Source organism: Ambystoma mexicanum, chromosome 3q, assembly GCF_040938575.1.
Source record: "Ambystoma mexicanum isolate Mex_15411 chromosome 3q, UKY_AmexF1_1, whole genome shotgun sequence".
In the NCBI taxonomy this organism is placed as follows: domain Eukaryota; kingdom Metazoa; phylum Chordata; class Amphibia; order Caudata; family Ambystomatidae; genus Ambystoma; species Ambystoma mexicanum.
Genome location: NC_090926.1, coordinates 281,040,276 through 281,068,183, shown reverse-complemented (window position 1 = coordinate 281,068,183; position 27,908 = coordinate 281,040,276). Strand labels below are relative to the sequence as shown.

Genomic DNA, 27,908 nt, shown 5'->3' with positions numbered 1-27,908 from the left:
GACTTCTAGTCACCATGCAATACAATATTGTTGTTCTAACACACTGTCAGTGTTCTGTCTATTTATGTTTTTCTTGTTGTGTTATGTTTCTTACTTTTGAGACCTTTCCACAACTTTTTAGGTGCACGCTTGTTTTTTCCGCTTATTTGGATGGGAGTCAGCTTGTTTTGGGCTTGTTTTTGAAGGGCATTCAGCTTATTTTTTCCTTCCGACCTGGCAACACTGACCATGACTAATTGATTGGTGTGTGTGTGTCCTTTATTGTGGCATGCAGGCCAGCCCTGAACACACAGGGCCTGCAGGCCACGTTGCCATGGGGCCCCCTGCCCAGCAGGCAGAACGGGCCCGGATGCATTGGTACGTTCAGCCTGGCTGCCTAGCGAGGCACTGAAGCCCACAGTGCTGGTGCCCCATAGCACTATATGGTGGGGCATGTGCGATGTCCATGGCAAGCCCCCACCCTTGCAACCTCCGAGGCCCTGAGCCTCCTGATGCTGGTGTCCCATAGCATCCGACGGGTGAGCTGGTACGATGTCCCATGGCCAGCTCCACCCCATAACAGGGAGGGCTCGTGAAATAAAGAAGTTAATTTGAACGGATTTATTGTGGATTGTCCGCCTAAGTGAGACGCTCTGTGGAGACAAGACAAATGGTCTCAGTATTTCAGTCCCCGATTAGAAACAGCCTATTCGGTTCCTCTTCTATCAATGGGAGCATTGCAGACAGGAGCCATTTTTCAGTACATGTAAGGCTGTCCGCATTGGAAAGCGAATTGTACAACCGTTAGTGCCTATGTGAATGGCATCCTGTGCTGTGCCACTCAAACCCTCTGCTGTGGCACACGGTGTGGCAACTTTTACATTAGAACTGTGATTCTAACACATCCGCTCTAAAACAGCCACCGTAGCAACACCACTTCCGATGTGGTCCTTTGTCTGTGTCAATGGCGCCGTGTGTCGTTTTCCTGCACTGGGTCTGGTCGCTCAGGACATCCGGTGTCGTGACGTGCGTTGTTTGTGTCTGTAACAGCCGTTCGTTCGGAATTTGGTCTGTACGCGTGTTCCGTGGGGTGGGGGTCGGGTCAGTCAGTGTGCGGCCGGGCAGTAGAGTACTGGAGTACGGAGTGGCTCGAAGAGAGGGAGGCGCGAGGCGAGTATTGTGTCTCGGTGAGGGTGGGGCAGGGAGCTAGTGATGGGGTCATACTACAACTTGGGCCGATTATGACGGTGTGTGACTGTTGGATAATTTTACGGAATGCTTCTGCGTCATGACTGATCTTGTGGCGAACGTTCGTGCACGCGGAAAGCGCGTTCGCTAGTTATCTTCTCGTTAGGTATTTCCTTTACCCACTGGCTTTCCGTTTACGCCACACGTTGCAGTAATCTTAAAGTGCCCTTTCGTCGCACCACCCTGGTCCCCACCCAATTTCTTACAGGAATCGCCCATTTGATGTCGTCCTTTTTTTGGGGGGTCACCTGCCCGTTTGCCAGAGTTCCGATTGTTTGGGCGGGCACTCTGGATTGCTTTATGATGAATGCGCACAGTTAGAGCGATTGAAGGTCGCAGTTCCCTTACACCATATCAACGGTGTACTTTAGACACTGTTACCATCATTCAAAACACCAAAATGGGCCCGATGGCGTTCAACGAAAGAAAAGAACTACAAAATGTAAAATAACATTGCATGTTTGCAGTCATTTTTTGAGTAAATACCTTTTTCTAAGTACAGGAGCTAAGCAGGGATTGTTGGACAGTAAACGGTAACAATGGGAATCTGAGGCCATTATTTACATATGTTATATTATCTAAACTGAGGGTAGAATGCAGGCGAGGTGAATTGGGTCGTTCGTTTGGATATGATGTTGGAGGGGTTTGGGGTGCTCATTCCATTGTTTGAATATTTTGAGCCTTGGAATTCCACAGAAGAGATGTCTTGATGGCTGGGGGAAAGCATTGCAGTGCAGTAGGGAAAATGAGTGAAAGCGTGAGGAGGCCAGGTTGATCGGGGACTGATGTAAAGGGTCAAGGAGTGAAGTGTTGGAGAGGTAGTGTACAATGAGATGCATTTAGTGAGGTAGTATGCAGCATGCCTTTATTTATAGAGTAGTAGCAGGGGTTTAGAGCAAATGTTTTGCATCAATAGCTGTCCAGCCCAGTAGTTAGAGGAGGGAGGTCTGGGAAGGTTGCAGAGTATGTGTGTTGCAAAGTTGAGCAGGCGGGTAGACGGAGAAGTAGGGTTGCACAGTACAGAGCGGTTATTGTAAAGCAGTGTATGAGGTCTGGGCAGGTTTTTCTAATGTTAAGGAGGTTGAGTATTGCTGCAGTTGCTGTGATATCCTTGTCAGGAGGGATGAGGTCACCAGGGGGAGGGTGATTGACATTGGAGGCAGGGATACATAGTTGATCATTTGGCAGTGTGGCGTCATCCATTGGTGATGGAAAGTTGGGTAGTTGTTTATGCGCCCAGAGATTGCAGTGGTGATGAAGAATAATATATGAGTTTCATCAGTAAACAGGTGATTGTTAAAACCAAAGATCTTCAGGTTGGGTAAATCTGCCCATGTTTCACCGTCTCGTCATGCTATACACTGGCTAGCAGTGGTAAAACGTATTTGATTCAACGTAGCTTGTCTTATCTTCAGATGCCTGAATGGGCTTGCTTCATATTTGAAAAATAACATTCAATATTACCAACCGTCAAGATCCCTGCGATCCAGAAACTGTCTTCTTCTGTCTATCCGCCCACTCAGCTTATATGACAAGGGGGTGACAGATGATTTGCAGTTTTTGGTAAAAAATTGTGGAAATCTATTCCCTTGGAAATCGGGACTCTTGAATCATTGTATCAGTTGTGCAAGGCCCTGAAGACATTTTTGTTTAGATAGTTATTCTCTGTTCTCCCCTGCACGTGCCTCTGGCCTGTGCTCAGTTCTGCATCGTGTGAATTTGCGCCACTATACGGTTTAGTCCGTCATGTGCGCTATATAAATGCAAATGCAAAGGAGAAAATGAGTTTGCCTAGAAATGCTGTGCATAGAGTGAAGAGACGAAGGCCAGGGACTGATCCCAGAGGCACACCTATGGGATGGATTGTTGGGGAGGAGGTACTGGTGTGCCATGATTTGGAAAAGGAGTTGTCAGAAAGTTGGGACGGCATCTGCTCGAGTACAGTGTTCTTGAAGTATAGCGGGGTAAGAGTTTGATGGAGGGAATTGTGATCTACAGTGTCAAAGGCACCTTAAAGGACTTGAAGAATGAGAATGGAGGAGAGCTAAGATTGGAAGGCACTGATAAGGGAGGCGATGGAAAAGAGAGATGTCTTGTATTTTAGTAGGGAAGTAGGAGGCACAAATCGTTGCTGATCGAGAAGGAAATGTGGGTGGAGTTGTGCGTGCATGGCTCAGAAGGTCCTGTATAGTTTGTGAGGGTGGGAGAAGATGGAGCAAACATGATTCATGTAATAAGAGCACTCTCCAGTGATAATTAACTGTTGGCGAGTACAAAAGTAGTGTGCTGTGTTTGTATAGAATTGAGGTGGCAAGTGACTTTGTGGCTGTCTAGAAGCTTACAACTTGAATTTTGTACCACTGGTAAAGGTATTTGGTGCTGTTGAGTGCTATGGTCTGGGTCAGTACTGTGCTTGTAAGCCGGGAGAAGACTGGGATTAGCCAGTCGTTGGGCCTGATTCACAGAATGTTTTGCGAGCTGAAAAGTGACTGCGCACTTTTCAGCGTGCAAATGTCCTTTTGGTCGATTCTTGTTGTATAATACTTTGCGTGTATTTTCATAACTCTGCGCGGGTCCGTTGCGTCATTGCGTGACACTCCATGTGACTTGCCTATGGAGAGAAATAAATAGGGGGCGGAACATGCATATTCAGTCTCCTGGCAAAATGAGGAAGAACGTGGGTGTGTTGAGTGATGGGCCATGCAGTGAAATCGCATGGAATCCAACGCGCAACTTCACGTTGTGGAAAGTTGCACGCTAACCTTGTGGGCTCACTGCCACATAAGCGGCGCAGAGCACTGTGCATATTGGATCCAACGTGCAAAGGTAATGCTTACATAGCAGTTTAGGGATGACCTCACGTAGTTGGTGTCCCTTGGAGTTGGGGGTGACCGTATGCAGATTAGCGGGGTCTATCCTTGAATTACGGGGGTTCACACACAGGTTTACCGGCCGCTGCCTTGTTACAGGGTCCAGTTTTGGGTTACAGAGGCTTGCACATAGTGTCGAGGGGCTGCTGCTTTGGTTGCAGGGGGGGTGGCTGCAGTATTGCCAGAGTGCCTGATGGTGTGGATAAGGTAGGCGCAAATGTTTGTTTGTGTTGCTGGTTTTTCTATGCATGGTGGCGTGTCGTGGGCTTTCCATGTGCTTCTTGCACTAGGGTTACTTTGCGGTTAAAATTTCATGACTGTGCTTTGCGCTGGATAGGCTCAAAGCAGTTTTACGCGCATAGTGCTTTGCAATGACTTTGCACTGTATGAATTGGGCCCTTTGTAACGGTGTGAGCGTTGACACATTGTCCTCAGTAGTTTGAAGACTGGGGAGGTCCATGGCTGAGGATGTGGGCGTGAAGATGTAAAGCAGCACACCTTTTTTTTTTTTTTTTAAATGTAAAACAATTTTTATTCGTTTTTACAAGAATCAACAACAAACAACCCCAGTACTACTTTGTCATAGCATTTTAGTATTATGTGGAAAAAAATCTTCAGTGTCTACTGCGTACCCTTATCCCGCCCTCCAACTCAAGCCTACTCCACTTCGCCCTCCTGCCCTTTATCCTTTTGGAGGTATCTCCTCATCTGTATTCTCAGGAGTCATCGCTTGGGCCGCCCTGAGTGGGCCCCAACAAGGTGGCCACTAGATGTTTCCAGGCCGTCGGGGTTTCCGCTTCTTCCCGTTGCCCCCCCACACCCAATTGGCTGCCGCACTCCCTACTGTTCAGTCCATTTACGGAGATCGTTCCACCAGACCCCTATTTTAGGTCTATTACATGCTTTCCACCCCATGGCAATTCTGCGCTTGGCGAGTATATAAGCCAGGTCTTTGAGTTTACTGACATGTTTCAATTGGCGTGGTCTAGGAACCCCTCCCCCGCCCCACCAGGCATGCCCACATTGATTCGACATGTTTAAAGTGATCCATTTCTCATTCAATCGGTGGGCTACTTCACACCAGAACCTCCCAATTTCCGTGAAAGCCCAGAACATGTGTATCAGCCCTGCGTTTTCTTCTCCGCACTTGGGGCATGTTTGTTGTTCACATTTTTGAATCTGGAAATTCTCTGTGGGGTCATAGACACTTTTTTATGACACCCTTTTACCCGCTCCCACAACCCATCTGGCATCAGTTCCCCTACGTAATCCTCCCAGTCCTGATCAGCTGGGTCGCTTCACTTCCCACCCTAAACATCAGTAATTCGTAAATCCGGGAAACCTCGTGCCTTCCCTCTGCAATGTCATAGTGTTTCGATGGCTGTGTCTGTTCGTCTAGAATTATTTCCGACCATGTCCACTTTACTCTCGGTACCAGTCCAGTGTAAGTAATATACTGCCCCAAGTGCAAACCCATTTCTTCCACCAGCACATTGAATTCCTTTATTCGTCCCTCTTGCCATATGTCTCCCATTGTTGCAATCCCCACCAGTTCCTAATGCCTGCGAATCGTCTTCCTCAGTTGCGTGTCTCCTCCGGTTAATGCCACTAGCGGCACTTGCGGGAAACGCGCGATCAGATTCTCTATGGTCCGGCAAGCCTTGCGCCATATTTTCCATCCTAGTTCCAGCATCCCCGGACACCCTTTTATCTCTAGTTTAGGTAGCCATACCCATTCTTTAAAGAAGAACGGGGCACATTCAGACCTCAACAGTCTGGAATCTGATGTTGTGTCTTCCGCTAACCACTCGGTCACATATCGTAGTTGACTAGCCAAATAATAGATCTCAAAGTTAGGCAGCTTAATACCCCCTTTGTCATATGTGTTCTGTAGTTTCCATAGGGCTACCCTATTTCTAGTTTTAGCCCATAGGAAGTCTCTGCATATGCCTTGAAGTTTAACGAAGAAGCGCCTAGGTATCGTGTATGGTATGTTCCCAAAGAAGTTTAGTAGCCTGGGTAATAAAACCATCTTCAGCAGCGCCCCCCTCCCCATCATGGCCAGGGGGGGTCTAGCCCAAAACTTCATGCTATTCTCGACGTTTTTCAATGCTCTCTGTGTTATATGTATATTCTGCTTCCACTGTGTGGTAAATGTCGATCCCCAGGTATCTAAAGGTACTGGTCTCCCAGGGTATTGGTAGTACTGGTAATTGTTCTCGCGGGACCCCCATGTTCCCCAAGGGGAATATGCACTATTTTTTAGGGCTGACTGCAATGCCTGAGAGCAATGCAAATCGCTCCATCACTTCTAGGACATATTGCAGGTTTTCTTCCGGGTACCTCAAGTATAACAATATGTCATCTGCATATAACGATATTGGGTGTGGTCCCCCTTTTGTGTAGATCGCCACTTCCTCATATTGTTGTCTCGGGTATATCGCTAGAGGTTCCAATGCGAGGAATGTACAGCATCGGGGACCAAGGGCATCCCTGTCTAGTGCCCCTGCTGAGTCGCCACCTCTCCGATATGGTCGCTCCCATTCTGACTCTGGCTAAGTGAGCTGTACAGTAATTTCACCCACTTCAGGTACCCAGGTCCCATCCCATATTCCCCCAGGGCCACCAGCAGCCAAGGCCATTTGACAGAGTCAAAGGCCTTCACTGCATCCAATGATACAATAGCCAACTCGCCCAAGGCCCCTTCTGTTTGCTCTATGACATGGTGAAGCCGTCTGAGGTTGTCGGATATGCTTCTGTGTGGAACCTATCCGGTCTGGACAGGATGTTTTAGTCTGCCAATGACATGCTTCATTCTATTTGCCAACACAGCCGTGAGTGTTTTGCTGTCCCGATTCAGCATAGATAGTGGTCTGTACGACCCATTGTCCATGCTTGGCTTATTGGGTTTGAGGAGAGGAATGATAATCGCTTCTCTAAGGGATTCTGGCAATGTGCCTATTTCAAATGCTTCGTTTGCCATTGCCAGCAGTGGGGGGAGCACTTCCTCCTTACACATTTTGTAGAATTCACTGGCCGATCGTATTCAACACCATCTACCTAATCCAGGCCCCTGGTGCGAGCCGATTGGTCGCCGCAGGCGAAGCCGGCCCACTCCCTTCAAGGCCCACGGGAGGCAAGGCCAGCGCCTGTTTTGCCGTGGTTGCAGTCTGCCAGCCCCCCTGGCTCCTGCACCAGCCCTCTATCAAGGTAACACTACTTTCTTAATGCAAGGCACTCCATGCCTACTTGAAATCTAACACTACTACCGTTTGCATTTAAGTGCCAGCATCCTCGTTAACTTTAGTGATTAATACAGTGAAGTTAATTGTCTCCGCCTCTTTGACTGCATGTGAGCCCTCTGTTATTGCTCACTCCGTGCTCCTGCCCTATCCTGTTGGCGCCCGATTTAAGAACATTGTGACGAAAACAGCTATAGGCACGCTGTCTCTAGACTCACAAACCTGACACTAACTGCTTTATTAATCTGCTGCTGTATCATGCATGATTAATATGCTTATTGCACCATCCTGGGTATCTCCATTACCACATGTGAGTAGAAAACCTCTTGACTTGTTACAAAGTAACATTTGCTTATATTGCACTACTATACTACTATATATCTAATATGTTCATCAGGCCCTGCTGCACACTCGTTGCTACGCGCATGATCTGCTACTTTCACTCCTCGTGTAATGTTCCACTTGGATTACTCCGCTGACACCCTGTCATCTGTGTACCTCTCAGCCACGACATTTGTCCCTGCGTATTACTCTCCACATGCCCGAACACACCGCCTGATCAATACGCTATTACCTGTGCTAACATAACTGCAATCACTGCTGACCAGATTTAGCCTACCCTAGCTTGCCCTTAATCAAATCCTATAACATACGTAGTTGCTACCTTGCCACTATTTGTTGGGGGCCTGTAACACAATGTGCAATGTCATAGAATACCCCAGGGCCGAACACAGGTTCAACGCTTTTTAGACAAACTGTCCCATCTCAAATCTAGATGTCACCAATGAATGCAGTCCAGTCATTTCGTCTGATGTCACATCTAGGTGTCGCTCATTGCCTCTAGCCATATTGTTTTATCTAATTTAGGTGTTACCGGTGCATTCTAGTCATTCTGTCTGATGTCAAATCTAGGTGTTACTCGCCGCCTTTAGCCATACTGTATCATTTCAAATCTAGGTGTCATTAGTGCATTTCTGCCACACCGCCTGATGCTAATCTAGGTGTTACCTTCTGCCTCTAGCTATATTGCCTTATCTCAAATCGGGGTACTACTAGTGCATATCAGCTACACTGTCCTATCCTAATTGAAGTGTCACCTCAATGTAACTCAGCCTATTTGTGCTATCTTAACCAGGTGTCACATTAATGTTTATCGGCCCAACCAGTGTCAACTAAGTCAACTCCTGATCACCTAACGCTCTCGCCATTACCACTGAGCATGTGTATGTCGACCACCAACTTGCTTGCCTGCACCTTGAACCTCATGAACACTGCATTACAGCCCAGTATGGCTCCTCGGCCACCTAACGCGCGAAACTCAACCATGCCTAACACCAAGTCCTCATACCTAGATATAAATGACCCCCCAACCACTGCAACGTACCAGTCTCCCTCGCTCTACTATTGATAGGAACCTAGGACTCGGAGCCAGACTAGCCAAAATTTACGAGCCCTTAGCCCACTCATTGCGTACCATACAGAATTCCAAAATTTTACCTAGGTTCTCCACTAAAAAAATCGAACTTGCCCCAAAACTTTAACCTTAAACCCTCACTCAGCTCCCCTATCCAGGCTATTCCTGAGTGCACATAGGACAAGTGCCACATTACTACCACTAAAAACATCACCAGCCCTAAAATTAAGTGAGCTCTGATCAATGCCAGATCACTAGTAGCTCACGCTACAGATATTGCCGATCTAATCCTCAATGAAGACCTTGACCTCCTTGCCATTACTGAGACCTGGTTGCACCCAGCAGCAGGACCCATGCTCATGTTGGCAGTCCCAGATAATTACTCCATCCTGAGACAAGATCGTCCTAATTCCAGAGGAGGAGGTGTTGCCATTATCCACAAATGCAGTCTTAACATGAGACTAGCAACACCCACCATCGTCCCATCATGCGACTCTCAGTCAAAATCCCACTTACCAACACCCAAACTCTCAACATCCACCCGATCTACCGCCCACCAGGCCCCATTGGTACTTTTGATGAAGATATTAATACCATCTTCTCCAGTAACCTTACCAGTTCTACCCAAGTCCTCACCCTGGGTGACTTCAACTTGGGCTACAATGATCCTGAAGACCATTCCGCCAGCACCATAGTCGACATTCTCTCTGAACTAGGTTTCACTCAAAGAAGTATGGCACCTACACATGACAAAGGCAGAACACTCGATTGGATGGCCGATTACAACTGTCTAGCGAACATTACAAACACCTCACCCCTAGCCTGGACCGACCACCACCTGGTTTCGTTCCTGCTCTCTACCCACAGACCCCCACCTATTATCAGGGCCCCGCCCACCCTCACAAGACATAAGAAGAACATGACCGCTGAAAGACTCATCCCGAACCTACTCCCTACACTCAATTCACTCCCAGACAACCTAGACCCTGAGACCTTGGTTGAAGAATATAAAAAGATCATGGCCACCTCGCTGGACCTAATTGCCCCCCTCAAACTGAGACCCAGCAAACCAAATACGCACCTAAACAAATGGTACACCCAATTCCTTAAAACATTTAAGGCAGCAAAAAAGGAATTGTGAGGCCACTTGGCAAAAATCCCCATCAGCCGTGAATAAACTCAAACTTTCCAAACTAGCCACACTGTACAAAAAAGAAATCTACCTGGCTAAACAAACCTCCTTTGACTCTCGCATATCCCAAGCGAAATCAAACATGAAGGAACTTTTCTCCATCCTTAAAGAAGTTGAAACCTCCATAGTACCTCCTGACACCTGTACTAAAGACAAAAACTGGTGTTCAGAAATTCAAAGTGGCCTAGCTGAAAAAATTGCAACCCTCCAAAGTAAAATATCACACAAAAAAGTGTCCCTCAACGACGCCCTTCGCTCCAAAACACCAGACACTCCCACACTCACAGATCTCCCTCGCTTTAACTTCTCTAAAGTCACGATTCTCGAAGTCGAAAAAATCATCTTGTCTCTGAAACCCTCCAACTGTCGGAGACCTGTGCACAGCTCATTAAAGATGCCGCCCGTGACCTCTCCCCCTTCATCACGAAACTGATTAATGCCTCCTTCGCCACTGGCTCTATCCCCACTAATCTGAAACAATCCTGGGTACTTTACTATTTAAAAAAACCACACTCGGCCCAGCCACGCCCATGAACTACAGACCCATAACGACCGTTCCCTTCCTACTAAAAATCCTGGACAATGTCGTTTATGTACAAATACAGAAGCATTTGGAAGAACAACATCTATTAGGCTCTAGACAATCAGGGTTCCACCCTCAACATGGAACCGAAACCGCCCTCATTGACTTGAAAGCTCAGATCGATACGCTCAGAGACAACGGCCAAGTTGCCCTACTCCTCCTCCTCGATCTGTCTGCAGCCTTTGACCTGGTCGATCACTCTGTCCTATGCACGCACCTCCACACAATAGCTCACTTCTCGGCCGAGGCCATCACCTGGATTACCTCTTTTCTCAACGGTAGAACCACAAGGGTCTTCTCACCTACTGCAGCGGCAGACCCCATAGCCATCCCCTGTGGCGTCCCAAAAGGCTCCTGTGTCCCCCCCACCTTATACAACATATTTACCAAGCCCCTTTTCGATGATTTGGATCATCTCGGTATCACCTACACTAACTATGCAGATGATACCCAGATCCTCCTTCCTCTTTCTGGAGATTATGGAAAGGATTTGGTCTTGCTAAATAGGGTGTTACATCATTATCCATGCATGGATGGCCCTACATGGACTATGCCTGAATGATGATAAAACTGAACTCATCATTCTAGGCACCACATCCAGCCTAAAGAAACTTGGCCCTGTCTACAACTCTTTCATGATCGATGGCAACATTAAGGTTGGACAATATGTCAAAACTCTGGGCTTTTACCTGGACTCTGTCTCCTTCAGAAGACTGGTGAGCTCCCTAGCCTCTTCCATGGCATATACCTGTAAATTAATCCGCACAGCTAAACCATTTGTCTGATACTAGCTGCTTTAGCCTCGCTAGAGCCCTTATTCTGTCCCGCCTAGACTATTGTAACACCCTCTATCTGGGATCATCCAAGGCTACCACTAGCAAACTACAAACTCTCCAGAATAATGCCCTCAGAGCGGCTCTGGACATCTCCAGAAGAGAGCACATCTCAGGATTTAGCGAACAGAATTGGCTATCCATCAACGACAAAATTCTTTTAAAAACTGCATCGCTCACTCACAAATCCCCCAATAACGCTGCCCCTACCTACCTGATAAATAGATTCCACAGATAACCTTCCCTGAGACCCACCAGAACCGCTTACAAAGACTGCCACTAACTTTAAACGAGCCACCATAGGGGACAATAGTTTCCCAGTCAAAGCAGCCAAACTGTGGAACTCCTTACCGCCAATTCTCAGAGCGGACTTACCCTACTAGAACTTCCGATATAAGTTAGTTTCTTGGCTGAAAACGTAGGCCGTCAAAAATATTCAAGCGACCCGCACAGACTGTAACCACATGCGCCCACTTGTCTATATGTATATATTATCTATGTAACTCATTGTTGGTATGTATATAATTTTGGTGTACCTTCCTGTCTTTCTGTATATTCTATGACTATTGTAACTAAGCTTCGCATATTCTTGATAAAGCTGCGCCCTGATACCCTCTGGTACGCTCGCGCATTACAAATAATAAAACAAACAAACTAGGGAGACCATCCGCTCCCTGGGTCTTACTGATAGGTAGTTGCTCAACCACCGTCTATAGCTCTTCCATTGTGATTGGGGCGTCTAGGTTTTCTCGCTCTTCAGCGCTTATTTTTGGTAAGCTGATATCCTCTAGTGTTTCTGCTATCTCACTCCCTTCACCTCCTGCATTGCCATACAGTCGTTCATTCACACCCCCTTGGGTATCTAATATTTGTCCACTCTCTCCCAGTAACGCTCTTATGGTTTGTCTGGGGGTCTCACTTTTATATAGCCATGCTAGCAATCTCCCCGGCTTGTCTCCCCCAGCGTGCTGCCTTTCTATGTATTTCTTATAGGTTAAGTTGCATAATCTCTCCCAGTGTCCCATACATTCCTGCTGCAGCTGGTTGATGTTTTCAGCATCCTCCCGGGAGTTACCTCCTCTGCTTAGGATTGTCTCTAGTTTCGCCTCTGTGTTCTGTAGTTCCAATAGTATGCCTCCCTGTAGCCCTTTAGATTTGGCTATAGCTGCTCCTCTCAACACCACCACCTTAAATGCTTCCCATAGGGTTCCAGCAGACTCTACACTTCCCGTGTTATTACGAAAGTATTCTATAATTTCTCCTCCTAGGTCTTCTCTGAACACCATATCTTTCAATGCTTCTGCTCCAAGTCGCCAAGTGGGGATCTTGGCTCTCGGAGCCACATATTGCCATGTTGAGACCAATGGCGAATGGTCAGAAAGGACTCTCGCTTTATATTCTGATTGCACTATTGCCCCCATTATCTCTTGTGAGGCGAACACGTAGTCTAGCCGTGTGTACAAGTTTTGCGGGGGCCAGGTAATGTGAGTAATGTCTATCATGTGGGTGGTGTAACCTCCACGTATCCTCTAATTGAAGGTCTCCCAGTAGGGTCCTCAGGGCTCTGGCAGCAGGGGTAGGTTTGCCGAATTTCCTATCTGACCTGTCCACCCTTGGATCCAGCGTGCAGTTGACATCGCCACCCCAGATAACCGCGCACCTTAGGTACGGGCTCATTTTACAATATAAGGTCTTAAAATGGGCTACCATCCTCCCGTCTGCCTCGGCCATGGACTGTAGCAGCTGAAAGGGGACATGTGGTGCTACCCAAGTGACTACCCCTCTGGCATACGCCGAGTACGTTTAAAGGAGCAGACCTTGTTGGGATTTTAAGGTGATGGACAGCGCAGAGTTGAATTCAATAAAGCTGGGTTCAGTGGAGGTGAGAAAAAATGATTTGGTCGAGCTAGGGGACAATGGAGATAGACTTGAATTTGTTTAGTGATAGATGAGTGAGGGGGGTGGGTGGGCTGAGGATATACAGGGTGATTTGAATGAGTGGTCAGAGATGGAGGAGACAGTTGTGGGAGTAGAAGAAGCGAGGGTGGAAGATGTGAATGTGAGCGTGAGGGAGTTGCCATTGAAGAAGTTTTGAAGATTATGTAGGCCGACTAGTGTATAGAGTGCAGTCCGGCAGGATCTGTTGGGCCGTAGCCATATTTGAGAGGTCGATGGCACCCATTATGATTGCAGGAACATCAGCTGGCAGCGTTTCAAGTAACGGGTAAAGATCAGAGAAGATGTGAGTGTGGGCAGTAGATGGCGAGGATAGTAAGAGGAGGTGTGAGTGAGAAGTTGAATCAAGATTTGCTCAGAGGAGGAAGTCATTGTTTTGAGTCTGCTCATTGCGCCATATAGGTGCCCAATATCCAATGAGCGTTGAAGAGGTCCCACTAGTGTGTTCTTGTTTATTACGAGAGACAGAAACCTTTTTTTGTTGGGAGTGAGCGAGAGGGGGAAAGTCTGTCTGTAAGGTTGGCATTGCCTGGAAGGCGGGAGTCCAGATTTCCCAGATACCCACCAGAGAGAGTTTGGGGCCTTTGGAATCCAAACTATTTGTGAGAAGTTTTTTTTTTCTCTCAGGTGGATGGGGCATTCCAGAGACTTTGGGTGAGGACAAATGAGGGAGTATTGGTGGAGAAGGAAGTTGGTGGAGTAGATGATGGGCATGGTTTAAGGGTGGATGAGGGTGGGATGGGTGCAGAGGACCAACCGGTGTGGTGTTTGGGAGTTGCATAATTAATGGCATGGGGGGGTGACTGGGAAGAGGAACCGGGGCAGTGTAGGGAAGAGAGGGAGTGGGCGGAGGCCAATGGGGCGAAATTGGCAAAGGGTGATGGAAGAGGGGTGGTGCCCCACAAAGTCCTAAATGACCAAGAAATACAAATTAAGAAATCGCAGGGTCCTGGGTGACTGAAAGGGATGGTTTACTTTGTATACATCCCCTGCTATTTGTGCATGGCAGGCTGCAATAGCATTTTTTGCAATATGAAGTGCTAAAAATGTATGACAGTGATTGCCCCTGATTACATGTTTTTTTGTTCTCTGGATTGCAAATGCATGTAAGTGCAAATACAAACCTAGTTGATCCCCCTCTGTGCACAAATGTTCTCCTTGGTTCAATACAGGGTATGTAATTTGAGAACATGAACCCTAAATGAAGTTATCAGCACACGTGCCTCTCCCTCATGATGGCTGTAAGCCAGGTTTTTGTATCTGCACATCTTTATAAAAACTACTATAAAATGGACACCTCTAAATAATGACCATACGCACAAACTATATTGCATTTTTTTTGGCATATCAATTTGTCATATTAATTCAAATTTGCATCCCCTAACTGCTCATTTCTCTGGGGGAGGTCTGTCATTTTTAGATGACCTATAAGAAAGGTGTCCGTTCTACCCTTAATAATTCCCATTTTGGTTTGAGGTTGTTCAAGGCTGGAAGAAAACACAGCTGCTTTACCAGAGCTCTTCACGAGGGTAACAAACTAGTTAGTTGGGCTCTGGTCAGGCTAAGCAGTATCTCGTTTTGTTATGCAAGTGGGCTGACTGCTAATGCAAGAGTTTTAGGCACCGTTATATGCGTGCCTTTGTTGGGGGACTTATAACACGGGCCTTAAGGAGAAAGGCTCAGTCACATTCTGTTTCTTGGGCGACTAGAGCAGACCGGCTTGGGAAATGCACATGGCTTTATTCTCTGTGTTTTAATGCAGTCACGGTTCAAAATTAAGATCCGGCCCGCAGGAGCTAAAACTAGTGCCTGGGTGTCGGGCATCACCTAGAAGGCAGGAGCTACTGCTGGGGAACCAGCAGCAAGTACCCAGCGCACAGCAAATCTAACTTCCGTATGAGATGTGTCATAATGAAGGGGGAGGCGATAGTTCAGTACTCATACCAAGTTCATAGGGTAACGCAGTAAGACATAGGACAGTTACCACACCAGACACTGGGCTCCCCACACCCCTTGAGGCCACCTCTCTATCGCCCACTCCCAACCGTCACTCCGTGCACTCTGCATTCCACAAAAGGCCACTGTGACCTCGCAGACCCAGGCACGCGCCATATGACAAGATGCACACTTCAAACTTTTTGTCCATTATGTTTGATTTATTACATTTAAATGTGTACTAGATGTGTCCTAATTGTTCCTTATTAACATTCTCGAATGCTTCTAGTTAATGTCACATATGCATGTTTGTTTGGCACTACTTTCCCGGGGAGCCAAACGTAGCTACTTGCGCCTGGTTCCCCAGTGTTGGCTCCTGCCCACTGGGTGATGTCTGACACCCAGGAGCTGGTTTTAGCTCCTGCTCATCTGATCTTTTTGAACCCTGTGACTGTGCATTACATTAAATAGAATATCACTAGGTGCAATTCTGGGCCTGCTAGCTGTTGCCTTCAAGCTAACCAGTCTGGCTTAGGCTAGAAACAGGAGCTAAATAAATGTCAGCTCCCCCCTATTTCGAACCCTGCAGCCACCAGTCCATTCTCTGCCCCATGTCTCTTCTTGGAGCCAGAGACTCAAGCAGGACTAACGCCTGGCTTGTCTGTCGGTTGGATTGTCTGAGTCATGGTCACACCATCTGTTATTGGCAACTTGCGGAGGTGACCAATCGCTGCATTATCAAGTTGTGAAGAGGCAACTTCTCCTTAACGAGTAACCCTATCGCCACACACTTTCCATGGGCCCTTACCATACTGCTGGAATCTACAGGGAAAAACTCTGAATGGACCCAATGGAAGACCCACCCTCTCTCCGCTGAGGCTCCTATCTACATGCCAGGGCACCCAGTTGGACGAAGTTGCTTGTGGATTTGAGGCTGCTATTCAGTTACTTCAGACTCCTGACTTTCGATTCCGGAACAAGCCGCCACAAACAATCGAAATCAGTCCCAAAACACATACCCCTTTAAAGGATAAAAGCATATGTGGTCGAACATGTTTTTATGTAAGCTGTATAGTTTCATTGCAATTCTTCCCTCTCAACTGAATTGCTTATTGGCTACCATATTTTCTGTAGCCTCTCGCAATTCATATTAGTAGGTTGTTAGGCTTTTTAAGAAGTCCCCAATAACCAGAAAACCCTCGGACCGAAAAGGAAAAAAGCGACAAGCCACTTTCAGAAATTGACATTTGACCAAAATGAGCCCTATGTCGCACAGGCTAAGCAGATTTGACAGCACTGCTTTTAGGAAGACTTGCTTCATTGGGAGGCCTTTCCCTTTTGGTCTGCCTCATCAACCCCAACAATTAAGCTCCCTTTTTCCCATGCAGCGTACACACACTTGGTTAACGGAAATGAAAACCCATCTATATCTTGATCGAATACCAGCTCAATTCCATGCTGAAAAGTCGGCGTCAATTTTGATGTACAGCACGAGTAGTACAGCACAAAACTTGTGGGAACTGTGAAGCCAAAGTGCATGTGCAGCATATTTTAAAATGTAGCTCGGTTTTATTTGTAAAGTTATTTTATTTTATGCATGATAGCTGCAGGGCTCGTCAGGTGACTAGCATCAGGCACTAATCTCTTCCATTCTTACTTCTTAGTTAGAATTTTTGTAGATTGCGATTTGTAGGTTTTTTTTTTCTAGCTGTAAACCAACACCTACAAGTTCCAAAATGCAATGTAAAAACGAATGCTGGATGACAGGACACATTGAGAGCAATGCACATACAGTGTAAGGTTGTAAATCCAGAAACGTTTGACGCTTAATCTCGGTTTCTGATAAATCAGTTTCCTGCCCGATCGGCCGGAACAATGGCCTCAATCTTGCATATAGTACTATGGTAACATTATTATCTTTTGATTCCTTTAGAAAACAAACTGTGAACATTGTTTAAATGTGCCCAGTGTCCCAACCAGCCACTAGCGTGTCCTCACCGCAAGCATACATATTCTAAAACTTTATGCACATACCTTCTAGCTAACATTTTCCCCTTGCCTATATGCTTTTGTGCCTCACTTTCTACTGCCTCCATTGTAGCATTTCAACCATCATGGGCACATCCTCAACACCATTGTCTGTACCACCTACCTGCGCTTAAAAATTATTACATTTTGGTACTGTTCCATTTACTCCCCACAATCTGGTCGGGATGTCGGGCAAACTCACCAGATTGTATGAAGCTCACTGCTTCCCGTCAAATCTGATTTCTTCTCTATTGTACACTCTTTTGTGGTCAAACGAGGAATGTTCCTTCCTGTATAAATAAATACAAATAATTGAGGGTGGTTTGCATGTAACGCAGCTTTACCCCCCTCTTACCGCACCCGCCACGGATTGATGTAACCTTTTTTTGTTGAGTGACCTTATGCCTTGTATTGTATTTGTCCCCATAGGGGTACATCGGAGAAGCCCATGGGTCAAGATTCACTTAGAGGCACAACAGATAATCTGCAGATTTGCACATATGGTGCTTGTTGGGTTCAATTATGAATATCCCTCTTTTCGTTTGATGACTATTATGTCCCACAAATTCTGAAAAGATGTTGTCCTTTACCAATATGGAATGAAGCCACTGTTGTCACACTTTCCCCTCATTACACGGTGGCTGTAGTTTGGCGTAAGAGTTTAAAATATTCTTTTTTTGTCCTGAATAGTGAGACAGTAAGCAAAAAGATTTTGTATTTACTTTTGCAGGCCCCCTTAAAATTAAAAGGTGGAGGAAATGGGTATTTCTTTGCACAGCCACTATTAGAATATCTACTGGTACTCCTTTCTGTGTTTTACAGTAGGGGGGGGTGTGTGTTTGTGTGTTTGTTTTCATGAATAGCCCTACCATGCTAGTTAAGTTTTTTATTTTTATCCTAGGCCACCACATTCCAGTTTTTCAATTGTATCCCCATGAACATTCTGACCTTTTTAGAACCAAAACATGTCAGGGCACATCAGCCTTTCTAAAGGCAATTGAAGATTGATCATTTTATCTCCTGACCTCATTGGCTACCCGGGGTCTCGTGTCTGCTTGTTTACTTTCAGACTTTGATTTCTAACTTGCATACACAGCAAGAGTCTCTCTTTTGCTTTTTATTTTTTCGGTCTGAGTCGATTGGCTCCATAATGTGTCGTTCGAATGAGGCACTCTCCCAACAGGGCAGTGGATGGGTGCATCGGAAGCACTCTTTGCTCATCTGCAATTCCAGCCCATCCTTGTCTATCCGTGTTCCAGGCGGTGCTCTGAATACTTCTATCTCGCTTTTAAGGTATACTCGTGAAACTTTACTTCATCTTGCACCTCTCGCGATGGCTGCGACTCCTGGGTGGATTTGTTTACCAGTGTCCCCTATTTTGGGTTCTGTTGGGTTTTTTTTTCTTAGTGCGCATTAGCGCATGCCTCTGTTTTTTATTCGTTGCTTTCAGAACATATATGATTGGTTATTTATAACGCGCTTAATAACCAGAGGTTTCTAAGTGCGGACCCGGGGATCTAACCTGTTTTGCTTCCAAGGTGAGCACGTTGCCCCTGAGCTATCCTCCCGAGACCACAATTAGCTTCTGGCCCCAGTTTGGTTCTTGCCCTCCCCTCGGATTATAGTATCTTGTGGATGGATAAGTCTTCCCGTCCCCCACCCAAAGGTGGTGTGGCATTGATTTATGGGTCTGTTTTCCTGTGTCTCTTTCCCTTTTACTCATAACATTAATATTAAGGCACTTCTTTTGCATATTAATTCTTCTTCTAGAACAGTCCATTTATGTTTAGTCTACTGTGCCCCTGTACATGATCCCACTTATGTCCTGGCTTTTTTGGAGGCCATTGCTGACCTCAATTTGCGCTTCTCGGACCTTACTGTTCTTGGTGACTTTAATTTGCATCCAAATGATCCATTAGATCTGTAGGCAACCCACCTGACCTCGGCTCTATCTGATCTTGATCTTCCTCAGCTGATTGTTGGTCCTACTCATGATCGGGGCAATAACATGGATTTAGCTCCCTTTATCACCAAACTCATTAACGCTTCCTTTATGTCAAGTACTGTCCCAAGTAGCTTAAAAGAATCCTGGGTCTTCCCCCTTCTTAAAAAACAAAACCTTTAGACCCATCTATTCCAACAAATTACAGACCTATTACCACTGTCCCTTTTTCTCCTGAAGATAATTGACAGGGTGGCCTACTTACAGATTCAAAAATACCTTGAAAAGAATCAACTACTAGGCTCTCGCCAATCAGGGTTCAGACCCCAACATGGCACGGAGACAGCCCTAATGGATCTTAAAGCCCAAATTGATGAACTTAACGATAAAGGAAACACAGCTATGCTACACCTCCTTGATCTGTAGGCAGCCTTTGACTTGGTAGACCATGCAGTTTTATGCAAACACCTAGCTTCTGCAGCCCACTTTTCACAAATCACAACTGGCTAAAAATTACCGATCGGATCCTCCTCAAAATGGTTACTTTAACCTTCAAGTGCCTAAATAACGCAGCACCACCATACCTGAAGGAAAGAATAACCAGAAAACCTTCCACACGCCAAACTAGAACAGTCAACTCCCACTGTCTCCAAATTCCCAGATTCCGCTTACAAAAAACAGATGGAAATAGCTTCCCAGTAAAAGCAGAGGCAACGGTGATCTTAAGATCATCCCAGATTGAGGCCAGAGTGGTTTCAGTTCTGTGTCGTGGTCTGAACCCTGATTGAGCGGGATGTAGTAGGTTTTTTCATTTGACATTTTATGTAACCAGTACGGTGCATAATGTAACCGTTTTTGATGTTTGAAGATTTATAATATTTGGGGTGGGGACAAGCTAGTAGTGGGTCGTTGGGACACACAGCAACGTTATTAAATGTTTCAAAAAAAATTCTAAAGCGGGTTGAAGGAAAGCTATGATAACTATGATTTTAGTATGTGACAAGTGCCATTAGGCATATTTTTTGGTGGGCGTTTTATTTATTTATTTTTTTGGTCTTTAGCTTTCATCTCCCGGGTTTCCCCTTATCTTTGGGTCAGATGGGCTCTTTAATGTGGTGTTGTATCTAGTTTTAGGCTCATTCCCTTTTACTTGTGTTTGTATGAGCTCTTGCTTCGTTGCTCTGCTGTGGTGGATGTGGCCACCACTTGTGGTTCTTTTCTGGATGACTAGTAATTACGTGCATTTGAAGCACAGAGTATTCCTGAGAGGAAAGTGTGAACTTTGCTCTTCTTCTGGAACGTTTGGACCGGATTTGGCTGACAAGCAAAACATTTTAAGCACTGTTACTTCGTTCAAAACTGAAATGCCAAAAATATATGTAAGAATCGGCAGAGGTGTAAAAGACATTTTTTTAAAAGGATTGAGGGGCAATGGGCCTCATCCAGGCGTGCAGCAAACGCATGTTATTTTAGTGGGGAATGTTACTAAGATGCACCTAGAAATGGGATTGCTAGATTATTAAAGGTACCCTGTGTATCAACTGATCAAAATATACCGATGGGATGTCCTGTGTGAGATGCAACAATGTCCCAGAATTAATGGTATACGCCACAAAGTTTGCTGTCTTCGCTAGCAATTGGCAAGTGATAATTCACGCGGTGAAGAAGTGTTCTTTGTTCATGCAGAAGTATCCTTTGTTCATGCAAAGAACTGGCATTGTTGCCAGCAGGGGAGCACCTTTAACCCCTGGCTAGTAGAATTAAACTTTAAACTAGTTCCCCCGGTAATTGCCTGATTTTAAAAGGTCTGCCAGTGCTACTTGGGTCTGCATGTTCTGTTCTGATTACTTACTGGTAATCGGCAGAACACCTAGTCACACTCTACCTCATTATAATCTATACATGTTAAGGTATTCCCCCTTCCCGCTGTCCCTCCCCCTGAATTCCCTCCTAACATTAAGTTGCCTCCAAATATCCAAGGAAATGGGCGATTGAGGACCATGCTATGCGAGATGACGGTTTTAGGACTGTGACGAGGGAAGTGACTGGCAGGAATGCTGATTTCTGGTTAGTAATCCGTGCATTACTCCTGCCATTTTCTCGCCCCTGTCCATATATGTGAAAAGAATCTCTGATCGACCTGCCTGCCCAAGAAGAAACCCAGATCCATCACATGTTGAAACACCTGGTGAACCTTTATTTGCCAAGAAGAGGAGATTGTTTTTTCTGTAGACTAGGACCCTAGAACAGCTGATGGAAAGTTGTCATTGGCCTAGCAGATGGAGCTGATAATGGCACATAACCGATGGCACATAACCGTAGGTGGCTGCCCCATATGTGTGTAAAATGGAATCTCCCATCACTTCTGCCCAAGAGCCATCGTCTTCTTCGTGGTTCTTCCAGCGATCAGTGGGGCGAGGTGTCCGACAGGTGGTCAGGTGCTCTTGAGCCAGCCACTGATTAATACAGAGACAGTTTTACATGGCCCCTCCCCATACAAAAAGTTACAAATTATTACAGATAATTAGATAAAGAAACCTTCCTGTGGGGAGAAAACCAGCAGTCGAACTGCACCAAGTTCAAAGGCCCTTCAGACTCTTGCATAAGTGCATATGGTTAAAGGCCTCCTCAACTCTTGTCTGCTTGGAGAGTGGCCCTGTCATTGAAGGCCCTTCCTTTTCGTTGACCAGGCCATCCCAACACATCTGGTGGGCTGATTCCAGAGTGGGCTCCAGTGTAGTGGATCTGGGAAGTTGAGGAGTGACTGTGGCTAGCAATAGAGGAAACGGTCCTCTCTTGGCCCAATAAGGGGGTTACCATGATGGCTCGTGGTGCTGGTCTCCTGGAATAATCTCCAGACCCTGGGGGTGTGTACCTTCAAAACCCCCTGATGTCACAGGTGGTGAAGGATAGTGGGTTTTTTTCTGCCCAAGACACGATGGCTGATGCTATCTTGCCGACCGGCAGTTACCATAAGCTGTTGTCCTGGTGTTGTCTGACTGAACAGTAGGGCCCTCTTGATCACTTGCAATACCTACCAATTGGATGACCAGAGGGATTCCTGGAAAGACTACTGCCTTTGCTAGGTGTAGACTTGAAGCACAATGCTCAGATCCGGCATTTGTATCCGTGGTGATCAGCATAGAAATGTGGATGGGGCACCACTCAGTAGATTTTTGTTGTTGCTGAGTCGCTACTGGAGAAGGGATCTGAACTGTGTGCTGACAGGGACCTGTTAGTTCATAGATGTCAGCGACCATTGCCGTTAAGGTGTGATGCAGGAGGTCAGGTGAAGACTTGCCCATGGGGTGACAAACACTGATGCCACCATCAGACCTAGAATCCTCAGCACCATGGTGTTCTGCACCTGACACTAGCTTGACACCTCCTGACTAATGAGGATGCTCTTGTTCTGAGGCAGTAGCACCAGACTCTGCTAGTCTAAAACAAGGCTCCGATACCTGGAGATTCTGGTAATGATCCGACTTAAACCTCTTGTTGTTTATCAGAAATCTACAAGCAATTCAGAACATGTCAGTCCTATCTGTTTGCTGTAAAATGACCTGGAATCAGCATATCGTACAGGTAGGGGAAGAGGATCTCTTGCCCCCTCCCCTCCCAAAACACCTTTGTGCAGCCTCCCTACAAATGATAAGGGGGTTTGTGAGGGTAAAAACCGTATGCGAGTGTGCTTAGGCCGTAAGGCTTGCAGTGTGGCAAGCTGCGTCTCCAGTACAGCAAGGTTTTACCCTAAACCTCTTGCGATAAGTACAAGCTGGTTGTTTGTGCTGGTGATTCGCGCTATACCTTTAAATAATGTTAGCTGATTCTCCCTGTGTTCCACAATAATCTACTTAACAATACATAAATTAGAAAAGTCATACATGTTGCTGTTCCAGATTTATTTTCTCTTGTTACAGCCGACACATGTTTAGACACGGGGTCGTTTTCAAGGTTAATTTGAACAGAATCGCAACAAAAACGTAACACACAGTTTATAATATTAAAAAGAAAATAAATGTACATAAATTTGTCATTTAAGGGTAGGTATGACATGAGGAAAAAATAGACAAAACACATGTCCTTCAAATGTTAGTGTCCATCATATTGGCAATGGCCTTATTTGTTCAAACACCTCTTTAGGGAAAAGATTGTATCAAGCACTCAATAACCTGTGCCCGGTCCCATTGTCCATGCTTGCTTAATAGTGCTCGTGGTGCATTAAAAACCATTAATTTGTTGTGTGATTGTGTCTTGGAACAGATGCTCCTTAGTAAACAGTGTCATGGGTGGTTGGTACCTCCTGATAAGTGGACCCCACTGATGCTCCCTCACATGTTCCCAAATGTGTAGGCGAACATATGGTAAAAAGAAGTCTCCAATGGTCATCTAGTTTTGTTGCCTATAAAATATGAGCAAGTTTGAAAGTAGAATGTGGCTGGCACAAAGTGTGTGCTGTGATACCTGTGCAGTCCATCTGTGTCCGCCCTACCCAAAACCTTTGCGGCGATAGCAGCAGAGACCCGACGCTAGTACGTGGAGCGGTAGAACCTCACCCTGGATGCAGGCTACTGCTATGTGTTGGCCGATGGGCCACACCTACTCATCGGCTGCATCTGGGAAACCGAGGCTAGCATAGGAGACATGACCTAGAAGGAAGTCAAGCCCAGCAAGCTTGCATCAGGAGAACTGTGTGGAAGGAACGCAAACAAAACAGTATTGCGAGTAGGTCCACCCCTTTCCCCCCTGCGTTAATGGGGGCAATTTTGCCTTAACATGTATGGCCTGTGATTACGACGTGAGGGTATAGGGCAGAGCCAAGCAGGAGCCACATATCCACTTGCCACTTAGTTCAACCGTAAGAGACATAATTTGCTCCCAGACTGTTGTCAACACTTGGCATTTCCATCGAAGGTGTGGCTCTCACTTTTTAAGGAGAAAGGGCAGTGATTTCTCAAAACTTGCTTTCTAAGAAAAATTGAGAGCATTAACTATTGTTCCTTCCATAGGAGGCTTTAATGCTTTGTTGGTCCTAGTGTTCAGTGGTCCGTGATGCCTGTCTATCTTATCCTGCAGTTCAGATTCCAGTTCAGATTCCCTTCTGCACTGTAATTTGAGAACATGCTTACTAGAATTTTCATGTTGCATTTGTATTAAAATCTCTTCTTTTGCATTGTCAAATCTATAGGGTGTTTTAATTAGATCATAGGAAGCACCATTTTGTCAACATGGAAATCCATTGTAGCTGTTCAAAAGTTGAGCATGATTTCTAAATCTTAAGATAGATATTCAGCTTCACACTGGCACTGCTGCCTTATCTGTTGCAATACACACGGGTCGCCTTTATTAACATTATCTGTTACTTTGAGCTCTCAATTTGATGTCTGCTTAACTATAAAAGTGCAATAGTCGAGAACAATAACCAAAATACACTGCAAACAAATCTTATAGGCGAGCTCGCATAACTTGGTTTTAAACTGTTGCTAGGACAGGTGCCAAAAACCCGACGTTTCTTGTGCTGTTAAGGCACTGGTATTTTAAGGAATTTTAAGTAACTGATTATTAAGGGAGCTGTGGCCTTGCAAACGTCTATAATTCTTTTCAGTACTTATGCAAGATGTTGGCACATAATCCAATTAATTGATTCAGAATTCAGTATCACGTTGTTTCACAAACTGCTCGTTATGTCTAACCTTTTGTTATAATGGCTGATGTGGTCAGCGACACAGAAGCACAGACCTACAAAAAATAAAATACTTTTTGTTGTTGGTATAAGATTTATTTCGGTATACAAACCATAACCTCCACTAATTATTTATTAATTTGGATTTCTCAAACACAATATGAATACAATACCATTATGAAGTGAAAGAATTAATCCCACCAGAGTTTACACAAATTAGAAAGGACCCATCTAGGAAAGCCCTCGCTATGATAGAGAATTGGATACGGTAATGTTGGGTACACTATCATCACTCAAGCTGCACAAAGCTACTTGGTTTGTCTCTTGAAGTAGAGGGAGAAATTTGAAATATGCCAGATCAAATCGCTTGATTGCAGGAAATGATGCTTTGACTTGGCAGGCTCCCACTAAATGCCTGTGATAATTGAAATGGGATTGGGGGGGGGGGGAGTGGGGGGGGGGGCATCCCCAAAATGTGGAATGGGAGCCGATGAAGACCTGTGGCATTTTCTGCTAATTTGTAAGCATTATTGAGACCAATGGAAAAGCGTCATTTTCAGGCGGCCAAAATGATCAAGAAGCATTATTTTCTTTTTTATAATGAGCTATAGTGATAAGCGTTCATTTTTAATGTGCGTGAGTATGTAAGGGATGCACTTATGTCCTGATATATTTTGGTGAAAAAAACGCACTTTGCCTGTTCGACACTACAATTTCATCAATTATATATGTACTTCAATTTTAAAGGCACATTTTTTGCTGCCCCCCACTATGCATAAAGATTGGTTTGGAATATGGTACCGATAGTGTATTAATATTGTTTGTGTTCTAATGGCGAAATCCAATTACATGTTCATATAAAAAAAATGAATCACAATATATTAATACAAAATCCGTGCCATGAATACAAGACTTCAAGATATTGTTTTGGGAATTGACACATCAGGATTGAAGCTTCGCCCATGTATTCCCTGCTCTAGGATGCGTTTTACCAGTGTCCAAACGTAAATTTGGCCTCTGGGTGCCTGGAACCTTAGCCATAGTTTTAGCGTGACTTTTGTTCTTAAGAAATTGTCTCAGTATTATGATTTGCAAAATTCCCTTCAAAGTTCTTTTGACAGTTGTGGTGGTGTTCATAATTTATGGAAATCATTTTCTTTCTTGCAGCTGTTCGCTGAGCGCTTCGTTTGCCCGTGCTGCGCAGAGCGTGGGGGGGTAAAAATGCCAGACAGGGATAGTGCAAGTGGCAGCGATGAGGCCGGAGACCACACTGATGACGTCTGCCGAGATTTCCTGCGCAACGTTTGCAAGCGAGGATTACGCTGCCGTTTCCGCCACCCAGAAACCAGCGTGCCAGACCCTGGTGTGAGTAAGAACGAGTTTATTTTCTGTCACGACTTTCAGAACAAGGAGTGCGGACGCCTCAACTGCAAATTCATTCATGGCAACAGGCAAGACGAGGAGTACTATAAAAAATCAGGAGAGCTCCCTCCCCATCTGCATCAAAAAGTTGCTGCGAACTTGGGCCTCTTGCCTACCGAACTTCCAAACAGCAAAGAGGAGGTCCCTATCTGTAGGGACTTCCTGAAGGGCGGGTGCAGCCGAGGGGCCAAGTGCAAGTTCCGCCATATCCAGCGAGATTACGAGTTCAAATCGGAGTACAACTTTCAAATTGAGGCAAAAATTCAGGGGATCGATACCACGGCCTTGATTCAGAGCACTATTCCTGCTGTGAGCCGCTATGACCCATATGTTAACCCTTACCTGAGCGCCCCCTTACAGGATTTGGGCAACATGCTGAAGAAGAGGCGAGTGGAGGGCACCCAGATGGAAATGTGTGATTACAGCATGACCCCTCTTCTTCATACCCAGGAACATCGCCAACTTGAAGAGGAGGCCATCCTGCTGCGTATACGTGTGGAGGAGCTTAAGAAGCAAGCGTCTGTCCTCCAAGCCACCAATGAAGTACTGCTGGTGCAGAACGCCCAGTTCCGCCAGCACCAGGCCAAACTTATAGCTTTAACTTCAGTAGCACCTGCCAGTGAAATGTCGCCCCTTGTCACAAATTACAACCATGGGCTTGCACAGATGCACACCACATTAAGCAGCCATGCCCTCCAGCCGCACCTTATCTCCCAGCACAACCGGCTGGCGTCTTCCAGCGTACAAACAGTAGCCCAAGTTGGTGGTGCAAACTAAATTAACATTACGGTTTTCTGCAGGACCGTGCACTCCGCAGGCTTGTATCTGTGGGACTAACTATTCCGATTGCACAGCCTACCCCTTGCACTCAAGGCTGTATGAAATATAGCTATATCAAAGAAATGATTGAGTGGATCAATGAATATTCGAAGACTAAGGACACTTGCTTGGTTTTCTCTCTGATGCAATTTTTGTGAGCGGTGACCATAGGTCGCTTGGATATGGTTTGTGTGCTAAGTAACCAATTCAGTTTAATATGGGGGAATTATTTGTAGAATACGTTTATAAATCTTGCTTTTTGCCAGACACATTGTGACAATTATTATTTAATCTTGTTAAAAAAAAAACTGCTCGCTTTGCTCATGTGCTGGGGGTCACTGCTACACGAAGCAGAACGTGATCATTTGTCAGTGTCTTTCCGAACAGCCTTCAAGAGACACGTCTGTACCAATGAATGCAGCCGCTGTGTTGCCGCTGTGTTAGTGTTTTGTAAAACGAAACTCTACCCTGTGATGCACCAGTAATCGGAGTTTTGCTTCAGTTCTTCAATCTTGAAACTTGTGCTTAGGTTGCGGAGTGATTCACTGTATTGGTCTACATTCAAAGCTCTGCTCTCTTTCTAAGACCTCTAATGATCCAAATTAATGTTGACCTAAAATGCAGTTCACATCCTTGCGGTTTGCTTTTAAAAGGTTAGAAAAATGAAATAGTTTCTTACAGTTAAGATTCATCAAACTTTTCCCTGGATGTGTAACTGCACGTTTCTAAACATTTTTCTGTATAAAAATCTGTCCGTTTTAA

At 45.5% G+C, this 27,908-nt stretch overlaps 1 protein-coding gene across 3 annotated transcripts; it reads left to right on the top strand.

Moving 5' to 3' along the window:
* The first annotated feature begins 265 nt into the window (after positions 1 to 265).
* LOC138582459 (zinc finger CCCH domain-containing protein 10-like) lies at positions 266 to 27,908 on the top strand. Of its 3 annotated transcripts, none has more exons than XM_069653768.1 (2): positions 266 to 357; positions 26,073 to 27,908. In XM_069653768.1, exon 2 carries the CDS (start codon positions 26,127 to 26,129, stop codon positions 27,102 to 27,104), a length of 978 nt encoding a protein of 325 aa, XP_069509869.1. In that variant the 5' UTR covers positions 266 to 357; positions 26,073 to 26,126; the 3' UTR covers positions 27,105 to 27,908. The 3 variants fall into 3 exon arrangements, with proteins under 3 accessions (XP_069509869.1, XP_069509868.1, XP_069509867.1); XM_069653767.1 differs by lacking the exon at positions 266 to 357 and adding an exon at positions 973 to 1,149; XM_069653766.1 differs by lacking the exon at positions 266 to 357 and adding an exon at positions 1,752 to 4,053.